Source organism: Onychostoma macrolepis, chromosome 08 (assembly GCF_012432095.1).
Source record: "Onychostoma macrolepis isolate SWU-2019 chromosome 08, ASM1243209v1, whole genome shotgun sequence".
Taxonomy (NCBI): Eukaryota; Metazoa; Chordata; class Actinopteri; order Cypriniformes; family Cyprinidae; genus Onychostoma; species Onychostoma macrolepis.
Window position 1 is genome coordinate 18398256 of NC_081162.1, and position 23160 is coordinate 18421415.

The window sequence follows — 23160 nt, forward strand, 5'->3', positions numbered from 1 at the left end:
TCCTCCAGTCCATGACAGAGGGTGCCTGCATCCAGCTCCATTATACGAATAGAAGAGACTATGAAAGTTGGCAGGAGGCTTGGCGGAGCTGTAAGTAGTCTCTGTTCTCTCTGCAGAATGAGAGAGTCGTTTTGGAGTTTTCATTTTAATTATTGCAATTAGCTCCAACTCAAATGTCTACTACAGACCAAAAGGAATGCTCACACATCCCACATATGCTGTCAGTGGAACGAAATGAAGATCAAGCTTTCTTCATCTGTTTTATACGCTGCATGTACGGCATTTTCTGACTGCTGAGCTGCCTTGCATTTGTAGACGTGTGCATGAGTGGACAGCGAGCACTTTGTTGACTGCTCTGCTGCTCTCAGATTCGTGTGTTTTGACACTTCAGTGCTGTGTGCTGAAAGACAGAACTGTGGTGTGAAGAAATCAAACAAAGAGCAAAAAAAGAAAAAAAACAATCAGAGCAAAAACTATATGCCATACAACAAGAATCAAATCTTGTTATTAACAAACCATTAACTATGACTTGACTAATTTGCTGCTTATTAATAGTAAGGTAATTGTTAAGTTTAGATATTGGGTAGGATCATGTCATGCAGAATATGTGCTTCATAAGTACTAATAAACAGCTAATAGATTATTAATAGGCATGCTAATCAGCAACTAGTTAATAGTTAGAATTAGTCCATATACTAAAGCGTTACCGAATCAATGATATCAGTTAAGATACAACATTACATTATACTATGTTATGTTGCGTTTGTACTGTAATGTAATATATGATAGAATGTAATGAGATCAAATAAGACAAAACATTTAAATATTGTGACATTGAAACAACGTAACATTACATAACATTATACGATAAAATGTAAGACAAAGCATTACACTAACAACGTAACATACTGTAGGAAAATAAATGTAACATCATATAGTAAGATTAAATAAGACAAACTGCAACACAGAATAATGTAACATACCTTAATATAATGTTTTCAGATAAGACATAACATTATAGTAACGACAAAGTATGGTATGTCATGTAACATTAAACGATAAGATGAAGTAAGATCAAATAATTAACAGTGTTATATAACATTATAAGGTAAAGAACTTAACATTATAGTAACAAGGAACAGTATAATGCAGCATGTTTTTTAATTTGAAACATTATCATAACACAAACATTCTAACTTTAAAACACAACTACTGCTGGTGAGTCAGAAACACAAGTGAGGAGTAGAAAAAGAGTAGAAAACAAATTTCACATCACATTCCTGACAGTACCAGTTACACCGTCTCACCCCTCCTCCATCTCCATAACGACTCCTCCCAAAACAACACCTCACCTCTCGCGCACGAACTCGGCCAACTCTTTGGCGGCGATCTGTCCATGCTTCATGTTGTGGTAGAGAACGTCGAAACCTGCATTCTTCTCTCCCTGTGAACAAACAAAAACACCACCATAAGGTACATTCCTGCAGTGTGTGTAAAAATGAATCATCGTCAGAAACAAATAAGTGTTAAAATAAAAATAGCAAGAGGAACTTTTGACTTTGGATAGCAGGCACAAAATACAGTATGTGCCTGTAAAGAATGTCATAATTTGTAAACCAACATCATCATTATCTTTGAAACATATAAGAGATGTCAGAGAGGACTACAAAAAATAAAAAGTAAATAAGTCTAATCCTCAAGTTATGCTGTGAGCTTTCATGAAGCGGATTGAGGTCCATACAAACATCCTCTAACATCACTGCCTTTCCTTCTCCTTAAAAATGTCTCAAAATCACAGTGCAGTGTGGTATAGTGAAAATACAACAACAAAAGAATAGCACAGCAGTGTGTGCAAGACATGCCACGTGAGCAAGGAGCACAGCACACACAGATTTCCCTCAAAGGCCAAGGCCCAGTAGGGAGATCCTCAGATGATAACCTTTGGAACAAAGTAACGGCACATCCTGCGGTCAAAGTTAGCAAGTATAAAAATAGCCCCCTTTCTTTGAGCAAACAGAAAAATGTCAACAAACGAGAGACAGAAAGAGATGACAGAACCAGGGCAGGCACTGGCCATAAATACCTCCACACCATAGAAAGAACTTCCCAGGTAAAAGAAAAATAAACAAAATCCCTACTATGCAAAGGACAGAAACAGGAAAACATACTACAAAACAACAACTGCTTTAGTGAAAATGTCACACAAATATTGATAAGTATATTACTGATGAAGACAAGTGATGTTCATTTGTGCAGTTTAGCGTAAATACTTTTCACTTAGGTCTAATTCGAATCTATTTAGATGCATGTCATTGAGAAAGTGAAAAACTTGTGAGCTACAAGTCAACAGGTTATTTATGAAACTAGAAAATGATTTAGAATTTTGTACATTTGAATTTTAGATGTGACATTTGACAATGGTGGCAAATTTTATGATGTTCTGAGGTGAAATTAGCTGTAAATATTCAGATTACAAAAAACTGCAGCTCCAAGTTTTATATGAAGAAATTGCAAACTCCAAATTCAAGATTCTAAAATACAAAATTCAGATCATACATAAAACTAGGTCAAAGGTCAAGCTTCAGTGTTCCACAGGGGGAAGTAGAGGTTATCAGAATAGATTTTGGCTGCTACAATTCTATGGTGTGGTGAAGTACCAAAAAACAACTGAATCAAATGTTGCAATGTCGTGAATGATTTGGTTAAAAATCTCTATGAAGAAAATAAATGTGAAAATCAATCAGCTGAAAAACTTAATGAAGTTCCTGTGTCACTATAGTCAGACTAGTCCAGACTAGGGTATCAGTTACCCATGGACCCTTCTGGTGTTCAATTTCAGTCTTTTATTTGTACATGATCACATAAATGTGCTGTTTAAAGAACTGAGGTTTCAAAATAACAAAACCAGTTGCAACCAACATGTAATTTTAATCTTAAACAAAATGAAAACAACAGCTGATGTTTGTTGTGTGGCCAGTATGCTTGTTGAAACCTGACCCCTTTGGAAAGCTGATATCCCATGATTCTCTCTGCTCTGCCTACACAGCACAGGTAGAACAGCACCCCTTTTAAAGTGCTCTCTCTCTCCTCCCTGCCCCGTTCTCTCACTTCCCTCTCTTTTTTTATATGCATGTGATGGTAAACAAGTATCTGGCAAGTAAACTGACAGACTTTTCCCAGGACACTTCAGTCAGAATTCGGTGCTGAAAGCAAATGGAACGATAGGCCATCTGCTGACACCCAGAGTATTTCTGTTCTTTCATAGCTTCATTCCCTGGAGTTCATTTGCAAAGTATACAGCCGTATCTGCCATTCACCTTATCTAACGCGATGCCGCCACAGAGGACGCTTTGTGTTTGAAGAGAGCGTGACAGACAGGGAGCGAGAAACAGAACGGCTGCAGTGACATTAAACAGGGCTGCAGGTGTTGAAAGAGAAACTCCAATCCGCTCCGTATTAACATGTCTCCTACCAAGATAGCGGTTGCTAAAGCGACAGGGTTCCCCTGGTAACTGTGAGAGAGTGGGAGACACATGACGGCTCATTCCATAAGGTGACAGGCATACGTGTGTGTTGGGGCTGGAGAGGGGCTGAAGTACTCCTTGTTAAAAACAAGACCCAAGGCTGTTAAAAAAAATTCAAGAAGTGGCACTTGTGAAGAGTGAAAAGCTAGTCTAATTCACACAGATGGACATCTTTGGTCATTGTGTTCTGTCCTGTATTGTTTTTTCAGCATCTCAGCAACTCAATAGGGTTGGGTGATATAACCAAAACATTATATCACGATATGAGTAAGTTTAGTTCACGGTAATGATATATATAATGATATAGGTCTTTATGAAATCAAAATTTTTGATACCACATACATTTCTTAATTCTTGTCACCAGTGTCAATTTCACAAAGAAACACTACTAGCCTAAATTAAAAAATAAAAACCTCACTGAAGAAGACAAGTAAACAGTCAGCGATTAAATAATAAGAAACTAATTACAAGCAGTAGGACAAAATCGACAGTAAAAAAAATAAATAAGAAATGCTACATACATTATAAAGTAATCAAATGGATAAAAACGCTGCATATTATTCACTGTGTTAATTAAATATATATTTCTTCTTATTAAAGTTACAAAAGTGATTTAAAGAGCAGTGAAATATTTTCTTGCTTTTGTTGTTTGCTTAACATGAATGACAGACAGCAGGAATATTAGACTGCTGTCACTTTAAGACTGCCCAGATCCTATATACTGTTACACATGTTTTTCTTTCTCAGCTGTTTGCTTTCACTTACTACCTAAATTATTATTTTTACCGGGATTCTTGCAAAAACGGGGATTTTCATTTCTCCTCTTTCTTACTACTTGTTTCACTTCTGTTTCAGTTTTTATAACCATATCTTACCATGTGTAAGTTGTTGTTTTTTTAGCATGTGTGTTTGGCTCAGTGTTATTTTTTTAGGATTACTGATGAACTAATGTAGTTAGATTTTCATTTGTTGTCTATTTTAATTTTAGTTAAAGTTGGAGTAATGTTTGCCATTTTATTAGCTTTTTTTATTATATCTGTACAGGCTTTTTATTAAGTTTTAGTTTTATTTAATTTGAGTTATTTTAGTACTTCAACAATCTACATGGAAATGAAACAATATTGAATTTATAAATGTGTGTATATATATATATATATATATATATGTGTGTGTGTGTGTGTGTGTGTGGCTGTACATACACATATGTAGTTGTTTTTTTGGTGTTTGGCTTAGTGTTATGTTAGAATCATTATTATACTCTTATACCTTTTGTTCTTTAATATATTGTTTTTAGCTTCATTTTTTGTTTTCATTTAAATGTTAAGTTTTGAAATTTTGTTGTATGCATTTGTCATTTTTATTTAATTTCTTTATTTTTTTTTAAATGTGTATATAGTATTTATAAAGTTTTAGCTTTTAATTTTGGTTCTGTCTTAGTTGTTTTAATACTACAATTGATTGCTTCTGTTGTCCTCATTTGTAAGTCGCTTTGGATAAAAGCATCTGCTAAATGACTAAATATAAAATATAATATAAATATATTTTGACACATACAGTGTGTGTATTTAACTGTTTTAAGGCCTATTTAATGTACATTTAAGGTAAATATACATTATTATTATTATATTATACTAAAAATACTATTTCAGTCATTCTACTTAAAAATGTCATGTTTAATTTGATGTTACTTGCCATTTATTTTTTAATTAATTGTTAAATTTAATAGCAATTTCTGAGAAAAATTGTTACAACATAAAATGTTACCAAATGTCGAGAGCTATTCTGAAGAGGGTTTTTAACCTCTAACTTTCCCATCATGCCTTGTCAATGGGCTTCTCTGTTATAAGTCAGTCTGAGCGTGAGGCTGAACATCCAACAGTAGCGTCTTCTAAGAACTACCACACAATGACAATCTGTGTTAGTCTGCAAAACGTAACCAGTCTCACTTGATTTTAATTACCCCTGTGCTGTAAGCACACAAGCAGGGATGATGACTTTAGCAGCATGTAAGGAAGGACTAATATGGAGTTTGATGAATGAGCCATGTCTCATGAAAGTTGTAATTGGATGATTGCAGGGCGTTCCAGTGCCATGATGCTCAGGGCAGTGAGGCAATCATGTGAGACCCACTAAACACACACAAACGACAGAACAGAACACCGTGTTCACTGTAGTCACTCCAAAAACCTTTTCACATACTACTGTCAGTGCAGCTCCATGAGTTCACAGTGGCTCCAAGAAGTAGAATTATATGATTTTAATCTTAAATTAATGCTAAATGCCCTAAAACATTGTTCTTGTTCTTAAAATCCAAAGACCTATCTTTTTACCTTCAATTTTGGAAAGGAATCAATCAAATCTGTATGTGTGTGGAAAATATTTAAATACAACCCCTTTGTAATCGTTAACATTTTCCCAAGTAACTGTAATTTAATTGCACATATTTTTAACTGTTATGTTAATTTTGTAATTAGATTACGTAATTCCGTTACATGTAACTAGTTACTCTCCAACACAGCTGAATCAAATCAAAACTAATTCAAACTTTTTAGAACCAAATCAAAATAATTCTCAGTGAATTCCTTTTTGACATCATCATTTGCATCATGATGAGCATTTTAGCATCTTATTTGATTATATTTGTTACTTAGATATTTAATTATTTGCTCATTTCCCAGAACTCCCTGCAGAGGTGCTGTAGTGTTAAAGGACTTATACTGCTGACTGTGCATTAAAACGCACACACACACACGCACACACGGCCCAGTCCTGTCACCTGTGATGAATAACTGCATTAGCTCTTAGGTGAGAAAGAAGGAAATCATTGACTGACCTAAAATACATCATTCTCCTCTCTTTTACCCTTATCTAGACAGGTCTTGATTAAACCAAACGAGTGGGACAATAAGACGGATATACTATAACAGTGACATTTCTCTTGAAATGGAGAGAGAGAAAGGACTATAAATTGACTTGATGAATTCTCTCTCTAGATTGTTTGAAATAAAATGAGTAGTGCTTGCTACATGTTGTATGTAGGGATGCACGATATTATCGGGCCGATATCGGAATCGGTCGATAATGGCTTTCAATGTAAATATCGGCATCGGCCCGATATGAAAAATAATGCCGATATGTCTCGCCGATAAGAGGAATACATTAACTCACATGTGCTCAGGATGTGCTAGCCATTAGATCACGTCAGCAGTGTGGCTCATTCTTGTGTATAAGATTTATAGTTATTTTCAAAGCTTCAATGTACTGCCATTATATAATAACTTCATTATTGTTTATTTAATTCTAACAAATAAGTTCTTGTTAAAAACTAACCAAATTTAAAAAATAATTTGCTTATAATTTCTACACAGGAGAGACTTGGTGTTGTTTCCAAACAAAAGGAAATATATCGGCATCGGCTATCGGCCAAAATGAATTGAAAAATATCGGCATATCGGCCAAAATCCAATATTGTGCATCCCTAGTTGTATGGTTGCCTTCATGCACAAGCAAAGCCCACCACTATATGTCAGTGGAAACTGATGGATCACAATGAAAGAGGACGGATTACGATTTGCTTATAGTAGCCATAATAAATAGGCTGAAAGAAAGACATTGTTAAGTGTGTGCTAATCAGGTGACAAATTCTTCAGTTAGAATACAATTATAAAGAATGGCTCATGAATATTTATTATGAATAATTCTGAATAATACATACTGCTGATATTTTTAAATACTTAATTCTATTAAGTTACTTGACTGAACACTCCTGGAAGGTTACTATGCAACGTGATGACCAACTTAATGACCCAATTAATATTTACACATTATACATAAATCCACATCAAACCTTAATTATGAAAATTCAATGGACAAAACGGCAATGAATAAACGAATATTTAAAAAATATAATCAAACAGAACACAAGATTTCATTATGAAAGGCAATGTGTGTCTAAAGTTGAATTTCTGATGGTACTATAGAAGTTCATGAGGTTTGATTGGGCGGCACATTTCACTTGCAATGATGTGGTCAGTCATTTTCACAGGCAAAAGCAAGAAAACACACGCTCAGTAGAGTCCAGAGCTAAGGTCAAGCCTTAAGCAGTTTTCTAGACTATACTTCTCATCTTCTGAAGCGCCAAAGCCATGAACTCTTTAATGTGACACCAGTGTTAATTTCATCAATGAAAAATATTTGTTAACGAAGACGAGACGTTGAGCTAAATCTAATATCCGATGACAAAAAATAAGACGAAATTTATGCTGCGTCTTCGTTAACAAAACAAGACTGGACTAGAAAGTTATTTGAGGACTAACGGACATTCAAAATACATCCTATAGGCTAAGTTAACTGTCTTGTCTTTCAAAATGTGTCCCTGTCATTGGATTACAATCGGAAGAGTGGCCTTTGCATATCTAGTCTCAGTATGGCAGCCGCAGTGGACAGATAGGCTACCAAAACGCGAACTAGCGATCTGAAACATGGCATCAGCATCTGATGGGTTAGGGATAAAGTGACCAGATGTCCCGTTTTTCCCGGAAGTCACAATTCGTTGTCGATTAACTTAAAGTTAGTGAAGGCACGATAGGCGGAATCGCGCTGATAGAAGTGCTCTCTCTCGCGCATGCTCCACTTCTTTAGTTCTCATACAGTGTGCGATCAGTTCTCAGTGCTCAAATACACACACAGCAGTCCAAATGTCTATTGTGTAGAGTATCTCACGTAAAAACAGCTGGTTATGGCTTAAGTGAACGTAAACAGGTGGTGAAAACTGAATGTGTGTCAGTATTACATGCATGCCTTCCTTTAATTTGTATCTCTACCAAAAAATGAAAATTTATTCCGGTTTTTCCAAATTGAATCCTTGATTCAAATTTCTCATAAACTTAATTGATTTGGTCTAAAGAGAGAAGAATTTATGACTTTTTGTTTGAAGACTACATATAAAATAGCTACCAAAATAAATGCTGATAACTGCAGTTTGACTAAAAGTTGACAAAAATGCAACGACTTTTCGTCGACTAAAACTATGAAAGACTCAAATGACTAAAATGTGACGGACTATTAAGCATTTTCATCTCAAGATAAAGACTAAGACTAAATCAAAAATGCCTGCCAAAATTAACACTGAAGAAAATCTGCATCCAACCTCACAAAACTGAAACCGTACAGTAAGAGTGAAATGAAACAAACTGATTAGGCTGTTAAATGAGCTCTCTGTTGTGCGACAAACATCTGACAGCCTGCTAAACGCCCTGTTTTCCATCTGAGGAGGAAACAGATTGAAGACAGTCGTAAGGAAGATGAAGACGCATAAGCTAAATAAGGAATGTGTTTAATCACTGCAATTGCGAATTCCCTCTCGGAGACTTAATTAATCACGCATTTTCAGTAATTACCCAAATGTGTCGTCTCAGTCATTTCACACAGGTGTTTTTATTCAGTGCTGCAGAAACAGTCAGAGAAGGACGAACATGCACAACAGACAAACACACACAATAATGATCACATTATTTGCAAACACACAGACACACATTAGAATGACAATTAATTTCTTTAAAGCCAACATGAATCAGTGTTTCAAATCATTTTACTTCTGTAATTTTATGATCACATTAACAACCATCCAGATCACCAGAATAACCACCTAGAAACATCATAGCAAAAAAGAAAAAGAAAAATAGAATATTAAGAATTTACATAATTATTATAAAATATATTAAAATAATGCATCAACTTATCTGTGACTAGCTGGAGGTCTTATACAAATAAACTTGTTTTTATAGTTAATTAATTTATTACTAGCAAACAAAGATTAAAGAAATATTTATTAATCTGAATATTTTTTTCTTTTGACACAACACGTATTCATGAATCAAGCACAAAAAGACCAAAAAGTTTATTAAAGTAGACTGGGTCAGTTTGATTTCATGTTGATTAAAACTGCTTTTCAGAGTAACAGAAAAGAGTGAAGGCCAGAGCCTCTGCATACATCTGCATGAGCGATGAGGGGGTCCAGAGTGAATAATAGTTCTGCATGGATGCTTGGAAGTTTGGGGGGGGGGATTTACACCAGCTTTGTGTAAGAACACAATAGAGGAGGTCTCTGCATCTACCACAGTCCTGCGACACAAAGCCAGACAACTAGATGACCTTGCTGAAACCGGTCAGCAGACCAAAGGCTGCAACCACACAGAAGAACACAGTAGAGCAACTAAAAAAAAAACCTCAGTTGAGACTACGAATGAAAGAAAGGCTGTTCAGACTAAACAGGAGGGAAACCAACACTGTATGTTGTTTACTTTCAAGTGATGTTTAGAGACAGGCAAAAATGCCACTTCACAACAAAACTAATCTGATGGCACAGATGTTGTAAATTCCTTTAACATATGGAGGTCTTTATCTGGTAGGAAGGCTTCTGTACTGATATAATGCGGCCTGTATTGATCAATGCTCTGCCTTGATTTCCCTCTCTTCTCGCTCGTTCTTTGAGAGGGGCAGGCTGGGTATTAAAGTAGGACACACCTGAAATAGCCCTGCCAGGTGTGCTGTAAGAGCAGAGCATGGCTGTCCTCATGGGAAAGCTGACAAAGCCCTGGCCCTCTGCTTTTGTTCTCTCACTTTTTTCTCTCTTTGTTCTTTCCTCTCTCCATTACTCCTTCATATTTTCAATGACGCGGCTGAAACAGTCAGCATATGAATCCCAAACTGCTTACAAGGCAACTGTACAAAACGTACGCTGAGTAAAAATTTGCTTTTACTGTACTGCTACATTAAAAACCCCATCGCATAAGAAATGTGACAGACTTACCCAAAAATTGTTCTTGAAATACGCCATCTCCATTTAGAGGGTTCTGAAAGAGAGAAGAAGAGGGTTACGGCCCATATATAATATTTAATTTTCACCAAACTTATTCTCGGAAAATATCAGCAAATTTGTAAATTAAATTAACTTTTAAAAAATAAAAAAAATAAAAAGGCTATAACTAATCTTTTTTTTTAATATCAGCTCAGATATATAAATAATATCAGATATTATTTTTTAATATCAGCTTATAAGTATATAATGAGTATATAATATAAGTATGCAACTAATTGGCTTTCATATTCTGTGGAAATGTGCATGCGCAGGGTGCCATGAGGTGTCACAATGACTAATTGAGTATCTTTAAAACAAGAGGTGCCGTCTTTCTCTGTGCATAATCTACTGATATTAGATGTGCCTTTGTGAACTTTTTACATGGATGCATTTCAGAGAACCGTACAGGGAAGAAACTAGGTACACAATCAAAACAAGGTTAACTAGGAAAGCAGACATCTAATGCTGATGTAAGCAGGCTCCTGCAGGGGCTAGTGGCAAGAACTCAAGGCAATTTTAATAAGACCAAACCCACGCTGAGGTGCACGCACAAACATACTCGCTCTGTTTCAATGCTCTGGCAGAGCAGATGACACTGTGAAAGTGTCTCTTTGTGAATGTAAATGCCAGCCAACTCATCACCTCAGCTAATAGCCTGAGCAGCCCACTGAATTTTTATTTATTTATTTTTTGGTCAAGTCTATTCAGTGAAATCAAAAATGTAACATTTGTCCTAAGGTCTGGGGCTAAACGAAACACGAAAATGCTTTTGAAAGTTTCAATGTTAGATCAGTTGAACTGAGTGTTTCATAACGCGTCTATTCTGCAGTTGTGTATATGGCGGCTGAACGTCTCTCTGAGGTAAGACAACAGGTGCAGGGAGCTGAGTCACTACAGAATGCTCTTCTGTAATACAGCCTCTCTCACTACGCGCACACACACACACACACACACACACACACACACACACACACACACTTTCATCCTCTTTCCTACCCTCTCCTCATCTTTCCTCACTCTCTTTCGTAAACACATCCTGGCAGTGACTGTTGGCTCTCAGAATGTGACCGTAAGCTCAGACATTTCCAGTTCAGTGTCTATATTGACAGGTTTGTGCTCCTGATTTCTTTTGCACAAGCAGCCTACAGCTCAGCACCAGGGGCTCATAATGAGGATCCTGAAATCAGCCAGGTTAGAATCCTTCAGAAACACCTCCTAATTTTTATGGGCTTTAGTGGCTGACAGGAAAGTAGAGGGAGGGAGAAGGGAACGGGATCAGGACACAAACGTCAAAACAAAATCAGTTTAAACAAACTAAATACTTTAACTATAGCTGACTTTTCCTTTATATTTTTGGAAGGTGGTCCTTCACAAAGGGATTAAGTTAAAGTATTTAGTTTGTTTAAACTGATTTTGTTTTGACGTATATATATATATATATATATATATATATATATATATATATATATATATATATATATATATATATATATATATATATATATATATATATATATATATATATATATATATATATATATATATTAGTATTACTTATTTATTTTTATTTTTTTTGCCCGATCATTTTCAACAATCAATAACAAGAAACATTTCACATCAAAAGCGAAACAAATATTCCCATTGTGTTATTGCTCAAGATTACTTGCGGGATGTTTTCACGTCACTTGCGCTAATAACAACATTGTGCTTGCTCTCTTCCATTTTCTGATACAACCAGACGTGTCAATAAGCTAATTATTCGCTAATTGGCTTGCGCTACAAGGCATCATGCAAATTTCCCACTCAATACGTAATTTTTCAACTTGCGTGGAAGTTGCAAATATCACACATTCACGGCAATTGCGTCTCCCAAATGTGTCTATCTTTCCACTTCTTTTTATGAATTCTACTCGCACAAATAAATAGGGCAGGGCAAAAAAAAAAAAAAATCGATTTTTTTTCGATTAATCGGTTTTTTTTAATGACGTCGATTCGATATCGATTCTCAAAACCCGCGAATCGATCTTATCTATGGAGTCAATTTAATGCCGCATATATATGCAAAAGAAAATAAAGTTTTGCAAATAAAAATAAAGAATTGCAAAATAGATAAATAAAACAAAGCAAAAGCAATGATTTTGCAATACATATTTTCCATGGCCATATCTACTAATTTATTTGCAATGCAGCTTTTATTTTGCGTTTCAGTCAAGTTTGAGCTTGCCATACCGTTTTCCCTTTGCGCTTCACGTTTCTGCGCGTCTCACTTTGTGGCGCTGTTTTGACATGGGGGTGGAGTCAGGGGACGGGGGCGTGTCTAACAGGCCTGGGCATGCCTCCCTGGAAGTGACGTCATCGGCCCGAGACGCAGATCACAGCTGATCCAGGCACCGTCATTGAGCAGAGGCATACGGGTGGATCGTGTCCTTTTATTCACTAGCTTTAAAACATGCATGTTTTCATTTTATTAACAAATGTATATGTGTATTAGCAGCGTTTTCTCAAGTTAAAGAAGTTGTTAATATGAACATCTGCTGTTTATTTCTCTCAATGTGTGCACACTTTTATAGCATTAAAATGTGTATTGTTTCATCTGGTTAACTAAATGTGCATTAATAGTGCTTGTTTAAAATCTCTTAACCTGTGCACAGCGCTCTTTGTTTACATTAGTTCAGAGTTACTGCTAGTTTTAATGTAAAAGAATGCAATTAACTTCATAAACTATACATCATTAAAAAGGTCTAAGACTCAAGCTTCATATCCATCTCGACTTCGTTTTTCATTTACATAACTCCTGGCATAAATTAAGAAATGACTGGCACTGGAAGTTTAAAAAAAGATTAAAAAGTCTTTTTGGTTTAGTTTTGTCGTGGCCAGGAGATATTAAGTCGTGGGAACGTGATAATACTGTATGTCCTGGCCATGAGTTTAATCATGCATAAACAAACCCACGTGACCATAGCAACCTGGAATTATCAGAGACTGATCAAATATATTTATCCATCCCACAGTCCGTTGATCGTGTCTTTTTATTTAATATATGTGTATATTAGGCTATTATTATTATTATTATTATTATACAGCCCTGAACGTTAAGAGATCGAAATGAAGGGAAAATAAATCAAATACATAACAACGAATATAAAAATATTACCAATACTAATAAAATACATGGAATTACAAGACTTGTGGGATGGATAAAAATGTTTTCTTGTCGGCCTATTTTATTATACTTTATGTAACATTTATTCATAATAAACTTAATTCAATGTTGTCTACATCGCGATACAGTCCAGTACGTAGCCTATGGTTAACACTTCAACCACCAGAGGTCGCTGTATACCTAAAAGCGCCAGCGGTCAAATTACCCATGCCATGACTACTGTTTTGATATGGCTAAAACGTAGTATGTCACTGTATTATGCCACTGTCTTCACAATGTCTAGAGTCTAAAATTATTATGTTTAGTCATCAGCTATGTTTTTGTCCTGTTGTTTTAAGTTCACAGCTATTTTTAAGCAGGTTACACTAATCACTTTTCTTAATGATGAATATAAACCAGTCTGCAATGACAACGAGAATTATGAGGAAATAAATACATATTTGGGTGTTGTAATATTATAGCTAATAAAATGTTTCAAGATAACCCATGTTATTTAAATGACTAAAACACCCTAAATAGACTATTATAAGCAATACTAATTCACCACATTGCAAAGGATGTACAATGACAGACTCAAGTGCACAGTTTCACCTAATTAATGAATTTGTTTAGTTATATAATTTATCATTTGAATAAGAGAACAACACCAATAAACTTGGGGTAATCATAAAATTGTTTTATTCATTACATCATAATTCAGATTTTTTTCAGGAATAAATAAGCAACACAGTAGTGAACCATAAACGATAAAAATTGCAAACACAAATTAATATTTAATCCAAAGTTTGAACATTTATGAGTAGAGGAATAAACATCTAAAACATCTTCATTTGAACGTGATGACAGGAATTATGCGTAAATTTGTCCTGATGGCGCTTATAGGTATAAATGCCCCATTTTTGTTCTGGTTTTATCTAAACAATTTTTAACAATAAACAGGGATTGTAAATAACACAATTTTAGTAAAAATCAATGACTGTAAGACTTGGATATTTTTAATTGTAAATATATTATGTAGCCTATTTGAAAAACAGCCATGGGTAAAATTACCCTGTGGTGGTGTTAATATAATAATTTAATAATGTATTTTTTGTATAATTTCTTAATTAAAAATAAAATATTAATAAATACATCTCTGATAATCCCAGGTTGCTATGGTCACGCTGGTTTGTTTACCCATTAATATCTCGTGGCCACGAGAAATTTAAACCAAAAGACTCAAGCTTCATTTTTTTTAAACTTCCAGTGCCAGTCATTTCTTAATTTATGCCAGGAGTTATGTAAATGAAAACGAAGTCGAGATGGATATGAAGCTTGAGTCTTAGACCTTTTTAATGATGTATAGTTTGTGAAGTTTTACATTAAAACTAGCAGTAACTCTGAACTAATGTAAACAAAGAGCGCTGTGCACAGGTTAAGAGATTTTAAACAAGCACTATTAATGCACATTTAGTTAACCAGATGAAACAATACACATTTTAATGCTATAAAAGTGTGCACACATTGAGAGAAATAAACAGCAGATGTTCATATTAACAACTTCTTTAACTTGAGAAAACGCTGCTAATACACATATACATTTGTTAATAAAATGAAAACATGCATGTTTTAAAGCTAGTGAATAAAAGGAAACGATCCACCCGCATGCCTCTGCTCAATGACGGTGCCTGGATCAGCTGTGATCTGCGTCTCGGGCCGATGACGTCACTTCCAGGGAGGCATGCCCGGGCCTGTTAGACACGCCCCCGTCCCCTGACTCCACCCCCATGTCAAAACAGCGCCACAAAGTGAGACGCGCAGAAACGTGAAGCGCAAAGGGAAAACGGTATGGCAAGCTCAAACTTGACTGAAACGAAAAAAAAAGCTGCATTGCAAATAAATTAGTAGATATGGCCATGGAAAATATGTATTGCAAAATCATTGCTTTTGCTTTGTTTCATTTATCTATTTTGCAATTCTTTATTTTTATTTGCAAAACTTATTTTCTTTTTGCAAAACTTATTTTCTTTTGCAATTCTTTATTTTTCTTTGCAAAACTTATTTTCTTTTGCATATATATTCGGCATTAAATTGACTCCATACTTATCGGTTATTTATTTCAGCACACATTTAAAACAAGATCTGATTAATGTGATTCTTATCATTAGTCTTCTCCACTAGATGTCACCCTTATTTACCGATGCGCGATGTTACAACAGAAAGCCTGTCATTCATTCAGTGCTTATTATGGCGGAGATACTGTTGATGAGAACCAAGAACAAAGTCATACGTGTGATTCGTAATGCTCAGGTGAAATTAAGCATTTGATATCACGCATAAGGCGCCACGATTTCCGCAATGAATGAATGGCGGATGGCGCAACGCACTCTTTCGTTTACTACACACATAATAAGCGCGGACGACGCTCGCGGTGTTTTCATCTTCTGCCGTCTCACTATATGATATTAACACACTGCTGCTCTGAGAGTCATTTCATTAGCATTTTACAGTTTAATTTGAGAAAACTACGGTCATATCACATGATACACAGCAGCTGCAAGATCCTCACGGCAACCTGTCAAAATAAAAGTTTAGTTTAAGGTTAAGAGCAGTCTTAAGACTCAGTGCTACTACTAATAAATATTAATAAATCTTTATTTTTAAAGGAATAATCCCATTTGTTTTCTTTTTAATTTTAACAGTAAACCTCTGTTGTGCAGCACTTTGTTTGCCAAAAAATAAAAGGGTTTAATTTTCATTTAATTAGGATAAATTAAATTAATGTTTTATGCCTTCATCTGATTACCAGAAAAATTAAGAAAATTTTATAGGGCTCTATTATTGTTTAAGAAAGGATCCTATACAAAAAAAGAATAGGTTTAAAATATATAATGTATAATATAATAATTTCATTTTATTAATTCACCATTTGTAAACTGTTTACTGTTCATTTTTTAGAAATAGCAATAGCTTTTGTCTTAAAACAATATTCACTGAATGTAATAAAAAAAAATATCGAGAATCGAATCGAATCGAGAGCTTGCGAATCGAAATCGAATCGAATCGGGATATCTGAATCGATACCCAGCCCTACAAATAAATTTGCTTGGGGTGTGCACATACCATTAGAACGATTTACATCACAGAAATGCATTTTACAACTTTTATTTTATATTGCAATAATATTTCACAATATTACTGTTTTTACTGTATTTTTGCAGACTTGGTAAGCAAGAGAGACTTCTCTCTCTCTCTCTCTCAAAAACAAACAAAAAAAGACTTATGGTGTATGTATAATAAATTTAACAGTAACTTTTCTGCTGATAAATATCAGTCTGATTGATGTTTCTGTCTATTACGGAGTTGAAATCAAAATTTGATCTACAAATTTGTTTTATAGAGTTTAACATTGAGGAAACTGCCTAAATGACAGCGCTGTCCTTGAGTAGATGTGTTTGTGAGAGCCAGGCGTGGGTCCAGCAGAGAGTGGTTGGAGGTGTGATTCCTGTTATGTTTCTGAGAGCTGGATACTGGCAGGATCTGCAGCTCATGGAGTGCTGACCACAGGGCTTTTCTCTTGCCGGCCAGGCCTCTCCTGGCACCATTGACGGCCATCAGCCGGTGCACAGCACGACCTCTCACAGACAGGGAAATACTCATGCTTATGCCTTGCTCCCTCTCTCCTTCTCTCACACCCCTTTAATTAACCCGACCCAGCCAACCTTACACCCCTACGGACGACACAAGCTTGGCAGCGTGGTTTGTTCCAAAAATAAGACTCAGTCATTGGTGGAGGAGATGGAATACGATCCAACTGGGACTAGAAAGAATTTCTAAATATTGGAATCTCATACTCTGTAATTAGGTCTATATGTCAACCATGTATATTGTCAGTGGACATGATAATAGCAATACTGAGTTTTTTATTGCAATCTTATTATTGCTAAAATCTTCACTTAATACAGGCGCTTGTTACTATCAACCATTGGCAATGATAATATGCAAAAAAATTGATGTTTCAGTTAAATAACGAGATACAACTACATTCCAGCCATTTGGGATCATGGCAAATCTACCCTTTGGGTTTGGCACCAAAACACAGTGACACTGGCAGCTGAATTTTCCATTGTAGACTATAAGCCTCCTCCTAGAGCTGACTCTGTGGTCAGTGTGGAGTGAGTCTTGGAGGATCCATCTGGCGCTCTCAGTTTTAAAGTTTTTCTAGTTTTTAGTCATAGTTTTTGTCTTTTCCCAAATAAATAATTTAAATTGAATCATTTCATCATTAAAAATGTTTCTTTCACATAAAATTTATTTCAACATTTCATATCATACTCTCTAATTTTAGGCAGTTATTCTGACTACGGTTTTTATCAACTTTTAGTCAAATTGTCACATTATAGTTTAAAATAGTTGTGAAAAAAAAAAAAAAGTTTTAGCTGACAAGAAATGGCTAAATTAAACCACATATTCCAAAATTTCTGTATTAATTTAAATATGCATGAACATAACAAAAGCATGTGAAAAACTTTGTTTACACTATTGAGTGTACACACAGCAAGTACACTGATATATAGACGGCATGAAAAATTTACCAAAAGTAAAGCGCACAGCCAGTCACCCTCATCCCTCTATGGCAGAATTTAAATGGCAACGCTCAGCACTTTTCATCCTTTTATTCTCTGTCTCTTTCTCAATTTGCTGTGACAGAGGATTGTTAGAGAACTATTGGCAGATGCAGATGCAGCTCAGAGGGGAGACGCTGATCTCCTTTCTCTCTTTCTATCTGAAGCTTCATATGGTGCTGTATATAAACAGAAGCAGCGTATCAACCCTCAGCTGAGCCATGGCTACAGAGCCAAGAATCAACAGTAGACAGCCAGCTCGACTACTAGAGCCCCATCTGTCAAAGTGCATGAGTGATTTTATACTGAGTGTGTGTAAGGGGAGTGAAATTCTAAAGGAGGAAAAAGGCATGCTTTTAAATAAATATTTCTAAAATAATTCAGGGCTGCATTAGAAAATAAATTGAGGGAGAAAACCATGCAATCAACAGTGGCCTAAAATACATTAAGAAATGACAGTACTTAAATGGAAATCCCTGATGAACAACCCTTTTTAGGAAAAGGATGTGCCAAGGCTGTCTGGTGAATTCAGCCTCTAATACTTATTACCGTGTGGGTTAGTGTGAATCAGAGTGTTTTTGTGTCCTTCCTCACCTGCTTTGGCAAAGAAAATGAGTTGAGAATATTTCCTGTCAGAGGGGTTTTTGCAGCTATCTTCAGCAGTGTATTGCCAAATTCCCCACCCACCTACAGCAGGCCAAGCCGTCTGTATCTCTGCATCAGAGCTTCAGCAAGATGCCCAGAACTTGATTTGGTGCGATTACGAATAAATTTGGGGGGGGGGGTTCATTGGAAATTCTGAGGCTTATGCTGTAGAAGCCCCATCTGCCATTTCTTCAAGAACAACAAGCCCTTACAAAATGTTATGTGTAGTATTCAGTTTACTCAGAAAACCATAAGACCGTGGTTCTGAATGATTACCATATTCATTTACCAATGTATTAAATAATACCATGGAAATACCATGGTACATGTCCAAAAAACATGGCAATAGGCAATATTATATGAGCATAAGTGCTTTTGCTCTAAATAGCAGCATTATTATTAACAACAGCACAATTGTGAGTGTCATATTGCTTATGTAGAACAGTTCACTGAGCTGTTAAGATTCAGTAACTTAAATTTTAGACACAATCTTACACATTACTGCTTCACCAAATAAAATATTTGCAAACAACCAAAACTGATTCATTACTTCCTCAACATATCAGTTTGTTTAACTGTTTGAGTGAATGAATCAATGATTCACTCATAAAGACATATGCAACATACTATCATAATCCTCTCATACTAATATTTCCTCCATAAAAAATGTGTGGTAAAGGTAGTAAGAGCAATATCTAATATGCAATATGCTGGTATGCTAGTATTTGTTCTTGAACGAATCAGTGTTTTGTTTGAATTAATTGTCTGAAGTCATGACTCACTCATAAAATCATTGGTTTAATTCATAATCGCATACTACAGCCAGTCACTTCTGTCATTCTGAATGAATCAGTGTTTTGAAAACAATAAATCAATAATATATAAGTCAATAAATCACTCATAAAGACCACCTACTGCCATACTAATATAACCTGAAGATAGAGTCACTGAAAAATCTCCAACACTATTGCACAGATTGACTAGAAAGGGCAAACACAGACAAGTAGACTGATTTAAACAGTCAAAAGTCCCAGTGCTGCTGGAACATTGCTCAACTGATTCAATTTAAAGACCAAAAGTGTACCAAAGTGCACACACACAGCAGTGAAGACACACCCGGAGCAGTGGGCAGCCATTTATGCCACCTAGGGAGCAGTTGGGGGTCCGGTGCCTTGCTCAAGGGCACTTCAGTTGAGGTATTGAGGGTGGAGAGAGCGCTGGACATTCACTCCCCCCACCTACAATTCCTGCCGGACCTGAGACTCGAACCCGCGACTTTTGGATTACAAGTCCGACTCTCTAACCATTAGGCCACGACTTCCCCAATCCACGACAATCTGGACTGGAAACCCAAAGGTTAAAGGTTCAAATTCTCAAACGGGTGATGACTAATGAACTATCACCAAAATAATAAGAACAAGGTCTTAAACCCCAGGTTTCCTCTTTCTAAAGTAAGTCTCAGCCACTTTAGATAATAAATTGTCTGCTATAAACTAATTAGCGATTAAGACAACATTGAATGTCACATCACTGAACAGTACAGGCAAATGGCACCACGTGGACAACAGCCATATATCCTTCCACACCAACAGAGTCCAGCTTGTTTCTCTGATCAGAGCCCAGGAGAATGAAACCAGTCTCTGCTGGCTTTTGTGCTGTGCTGAATGCTGTTGTTGTTGTCAGTAGTACTCGAGCACAGTCTATGACAGGAGGCCAGAGCTCACCTCCAACCGGTGCATCACCCAGCTGCATAAGCCATATGAGTGCATGCAGAATCAACAATTGTACACAATGCATTAATAAATTCAGATCACTGAACCATGTTTGTGCAGCCCAACAGCATATTTAAATGACAGAACACATCTAGAAGACATCGGCAGAGGTGCATTAGCAACACAAGTGATAAACATCGTCCTATTCTCTGGCATCGCTTACTTTTGCTTTCTCAGTTTTTTTGGGTCAGCGTGCGTCTCATAAATGACCTAGATAGCAAATTTGATTAGGGTCTTCTGAATTCGGGGACAGTTGCATCTCAATGGTGCAATTACACGCCACTGAGATTTCCTGTAAACTAGCATTTATTATCATGCCACTCAGCATGTAGTCATGAGGTCTGTACTCAAACGATAATTTCACTGTTAAAACCTTGAAAAGGAAAACTGACAGTTTATACTCAAAGCAGTTCAATGGGTCTTCAATTTGTTTCCCAGTGTTCTCTGCCTTTACATACATGACCATAATTCACCATTCACCAAATGTCAAACTGATGAAGTGGCCTACTAATCTAATTTCCACTGATTTGCAGGCAATAGCCTTATTTAGCCTATTTAAGTGTTTGTAAAACAAACAGAGCTGGTGGGCATGAATGTCATAAAAGTAGTCCATAATCCATAAATCCATAATCCAGTCAATAATCCATGCACTATTTAAAATATTAGTTCACTCCAGAATCAAAATTTCCTGATACACATGACGTATAGGCGGAGGTACCAACCCAGTGTTTATAAGTGTGGAGAAGGAGGACCGTTCAAAAGTTGTTGTATGTTGAATGACACATATTTATATGTCTTTGTATCAATTTATTGTTCAAAATGGTCCGATTGTGTGCATATCCTTGAAGTTTAAATTTTTTGAAATCTAAAAGATTTCTTCCGCTAGAAAATAACGCGACCTTTCCAATGTGATTATCACAGTGGTTATCAGCTCATTTTATGATTTAAAGTAGTTTTTGGTACTTCGAGCATACTGGCATATTAACATTAAATCACTTGATGAAATAAAGTTATGTTTTTTTTTTAGCATAAATTTAACAGGATATATTTACAGTGCATTATTGACAGCAAACTAAAGTATATATCATCTGTGATTTTGGGTATGTTCCTCACACAAAGCTACCATATGACTTATGTACGGTCTTCTTTTATGATACTTTTTGAAGCTTAACAGTATAAACAACCATTCACTTTCCTTGTAAGGAAGGATCTTAGCCATTCTCCCTATAAGATCTCCTTTTGCGTTTCATAGAAGAAAATGACAAGGAGTTGAGGATGATCAAATGACAACATTTTCATTTTTGGGTGAACTGTTCTATTAAAACATTTAATTATAAACAAGCTGACACAAATTGATACTTATGGAAAAGTCCCACATCCAATTCATGTAACAATGACCCACAATCAGGCTAGGCTCAGAGCCACGTTCCCTTCTCCAGGCTTCTGTGTGCCTCTAGACAGCCCAACAGACAGAAATCCTCCATCTGCCACGGGCTGCCAAGCTTTGCCCACAGGCGCTGTCCTGCTTGGCAGGAATGTAGGAGAGCCAGCAGCACTGACACACAACTACAAATCTTTCAATGCTGATGCTAACGACCACTAGTTAACAGCGGATGACAAAAGAAAAAAAAATGACTCCTTGAAATTTCAGGTTCTTACTCTGCTAAAATAAGTTGATGTTCCTTCATGCTAATACAGCACAGCAGGTTCCCTCTGATGAAGTCTAATCAACAGGACCAATTCAAGCCGATTCAAATTTAAATGCAAAGTACTGCGCATCCCCCACCTCCCTCTCTCTAACCTTCTCTGCAGGTCTTCAGAGTCAGTGGTATTTCTGAATGATCCCTCTAATCCCAAACCACGTCGGCTTTCATGTGTCTCGACTCTTTCGGGCCTGATAATGGATCTACCTCGACTTAAATAGTGCCAGATTGACTACAACTCAGCAGGCCCGGTTTGGGGTCAAATTATCTACTGCATGACCTCCAGTAAAGGAAGCTAAAAGCTGGAGATGAGATGTAGAGCCCTTTCAAAGCTCTTCACTTGAGTAAGACTCAGAATCATCCAGATAACTACAGGGTTCAGAGCTCTAGTCAGTCTTTTATATAAGGTGAGACAGGATGTACAGGATGCATGAAATAGCCTCCAAAATCAGTATGAAACTTTTAACAGAGAGAATAGCTTACTCTACAAAACAAAAAACAATGCACTCTGCATGCTTGCACTGGCGAGCCGTGCAGCACTGGATGAGATCTCTCGTGCATACAGAGGAAATGCAGCAATATCAGTCTACAGTCCTGGCCTAAAAATTAAACTGTTTGCAAGACTCAGACGTCATCACACACTACTCAGAAAAACAGTTTATGAGTTAGTTTCATTTCTATTAAAAGCCTTATATCCTTTGCAGTGAATTAATTTTGAATTTCTAACAGGCTTTAAAAGTTGTTAGCTTTTATTCTGAGATAAGTGCAATGCTAGAAGTGTTAAAAACCAACCGTTTTGGAAATTAAGAAAGTCAAAATGCATAATGTGACTAGTCATGGTACAGAATCAAAATGTCTACATGTGTTCATAATGTCAACATGTGTGCACT

General features: G+C 36.1%; 1 protein-coding gene across 2 annotated transcripts in view; it reads right to left on the reverse strand.

Annotated features, from left to right (window-relative positions):
* The window catches only part of fcho1 (FCH and mu domain containing endocytic adaptor 1), a 46538-nt gene that overhangs the window by 20865 nt on the left and 2513 nt on the right, over positions 1–23160 (reverse strand). Inside the window, exons 1-3 of one of the 2 annotated variants that reach the window (XM_058783729.1) lie at positions 12613–12768; positions 10336–10378; positions 1353–1444 (exon numbers count right to left, since the gene is read on the reverse strand). In XM_058783729.1, coding sequence (XP_058639712.1) covers positions 1353–1444; positions 10336–10368 — 125 coding nt within the window. In that variant the 5' untranslated portion in view covers positions 10369–10378; positions 12613–12768. Of the gene's footprint in view, positions 1–1352; positions 1445–10335; positions 10379–12612; positions 12769–23160 lie in introns of those variants that run through there. The other variant, XM_058783727.1, reaches the window with a different exon arrangement.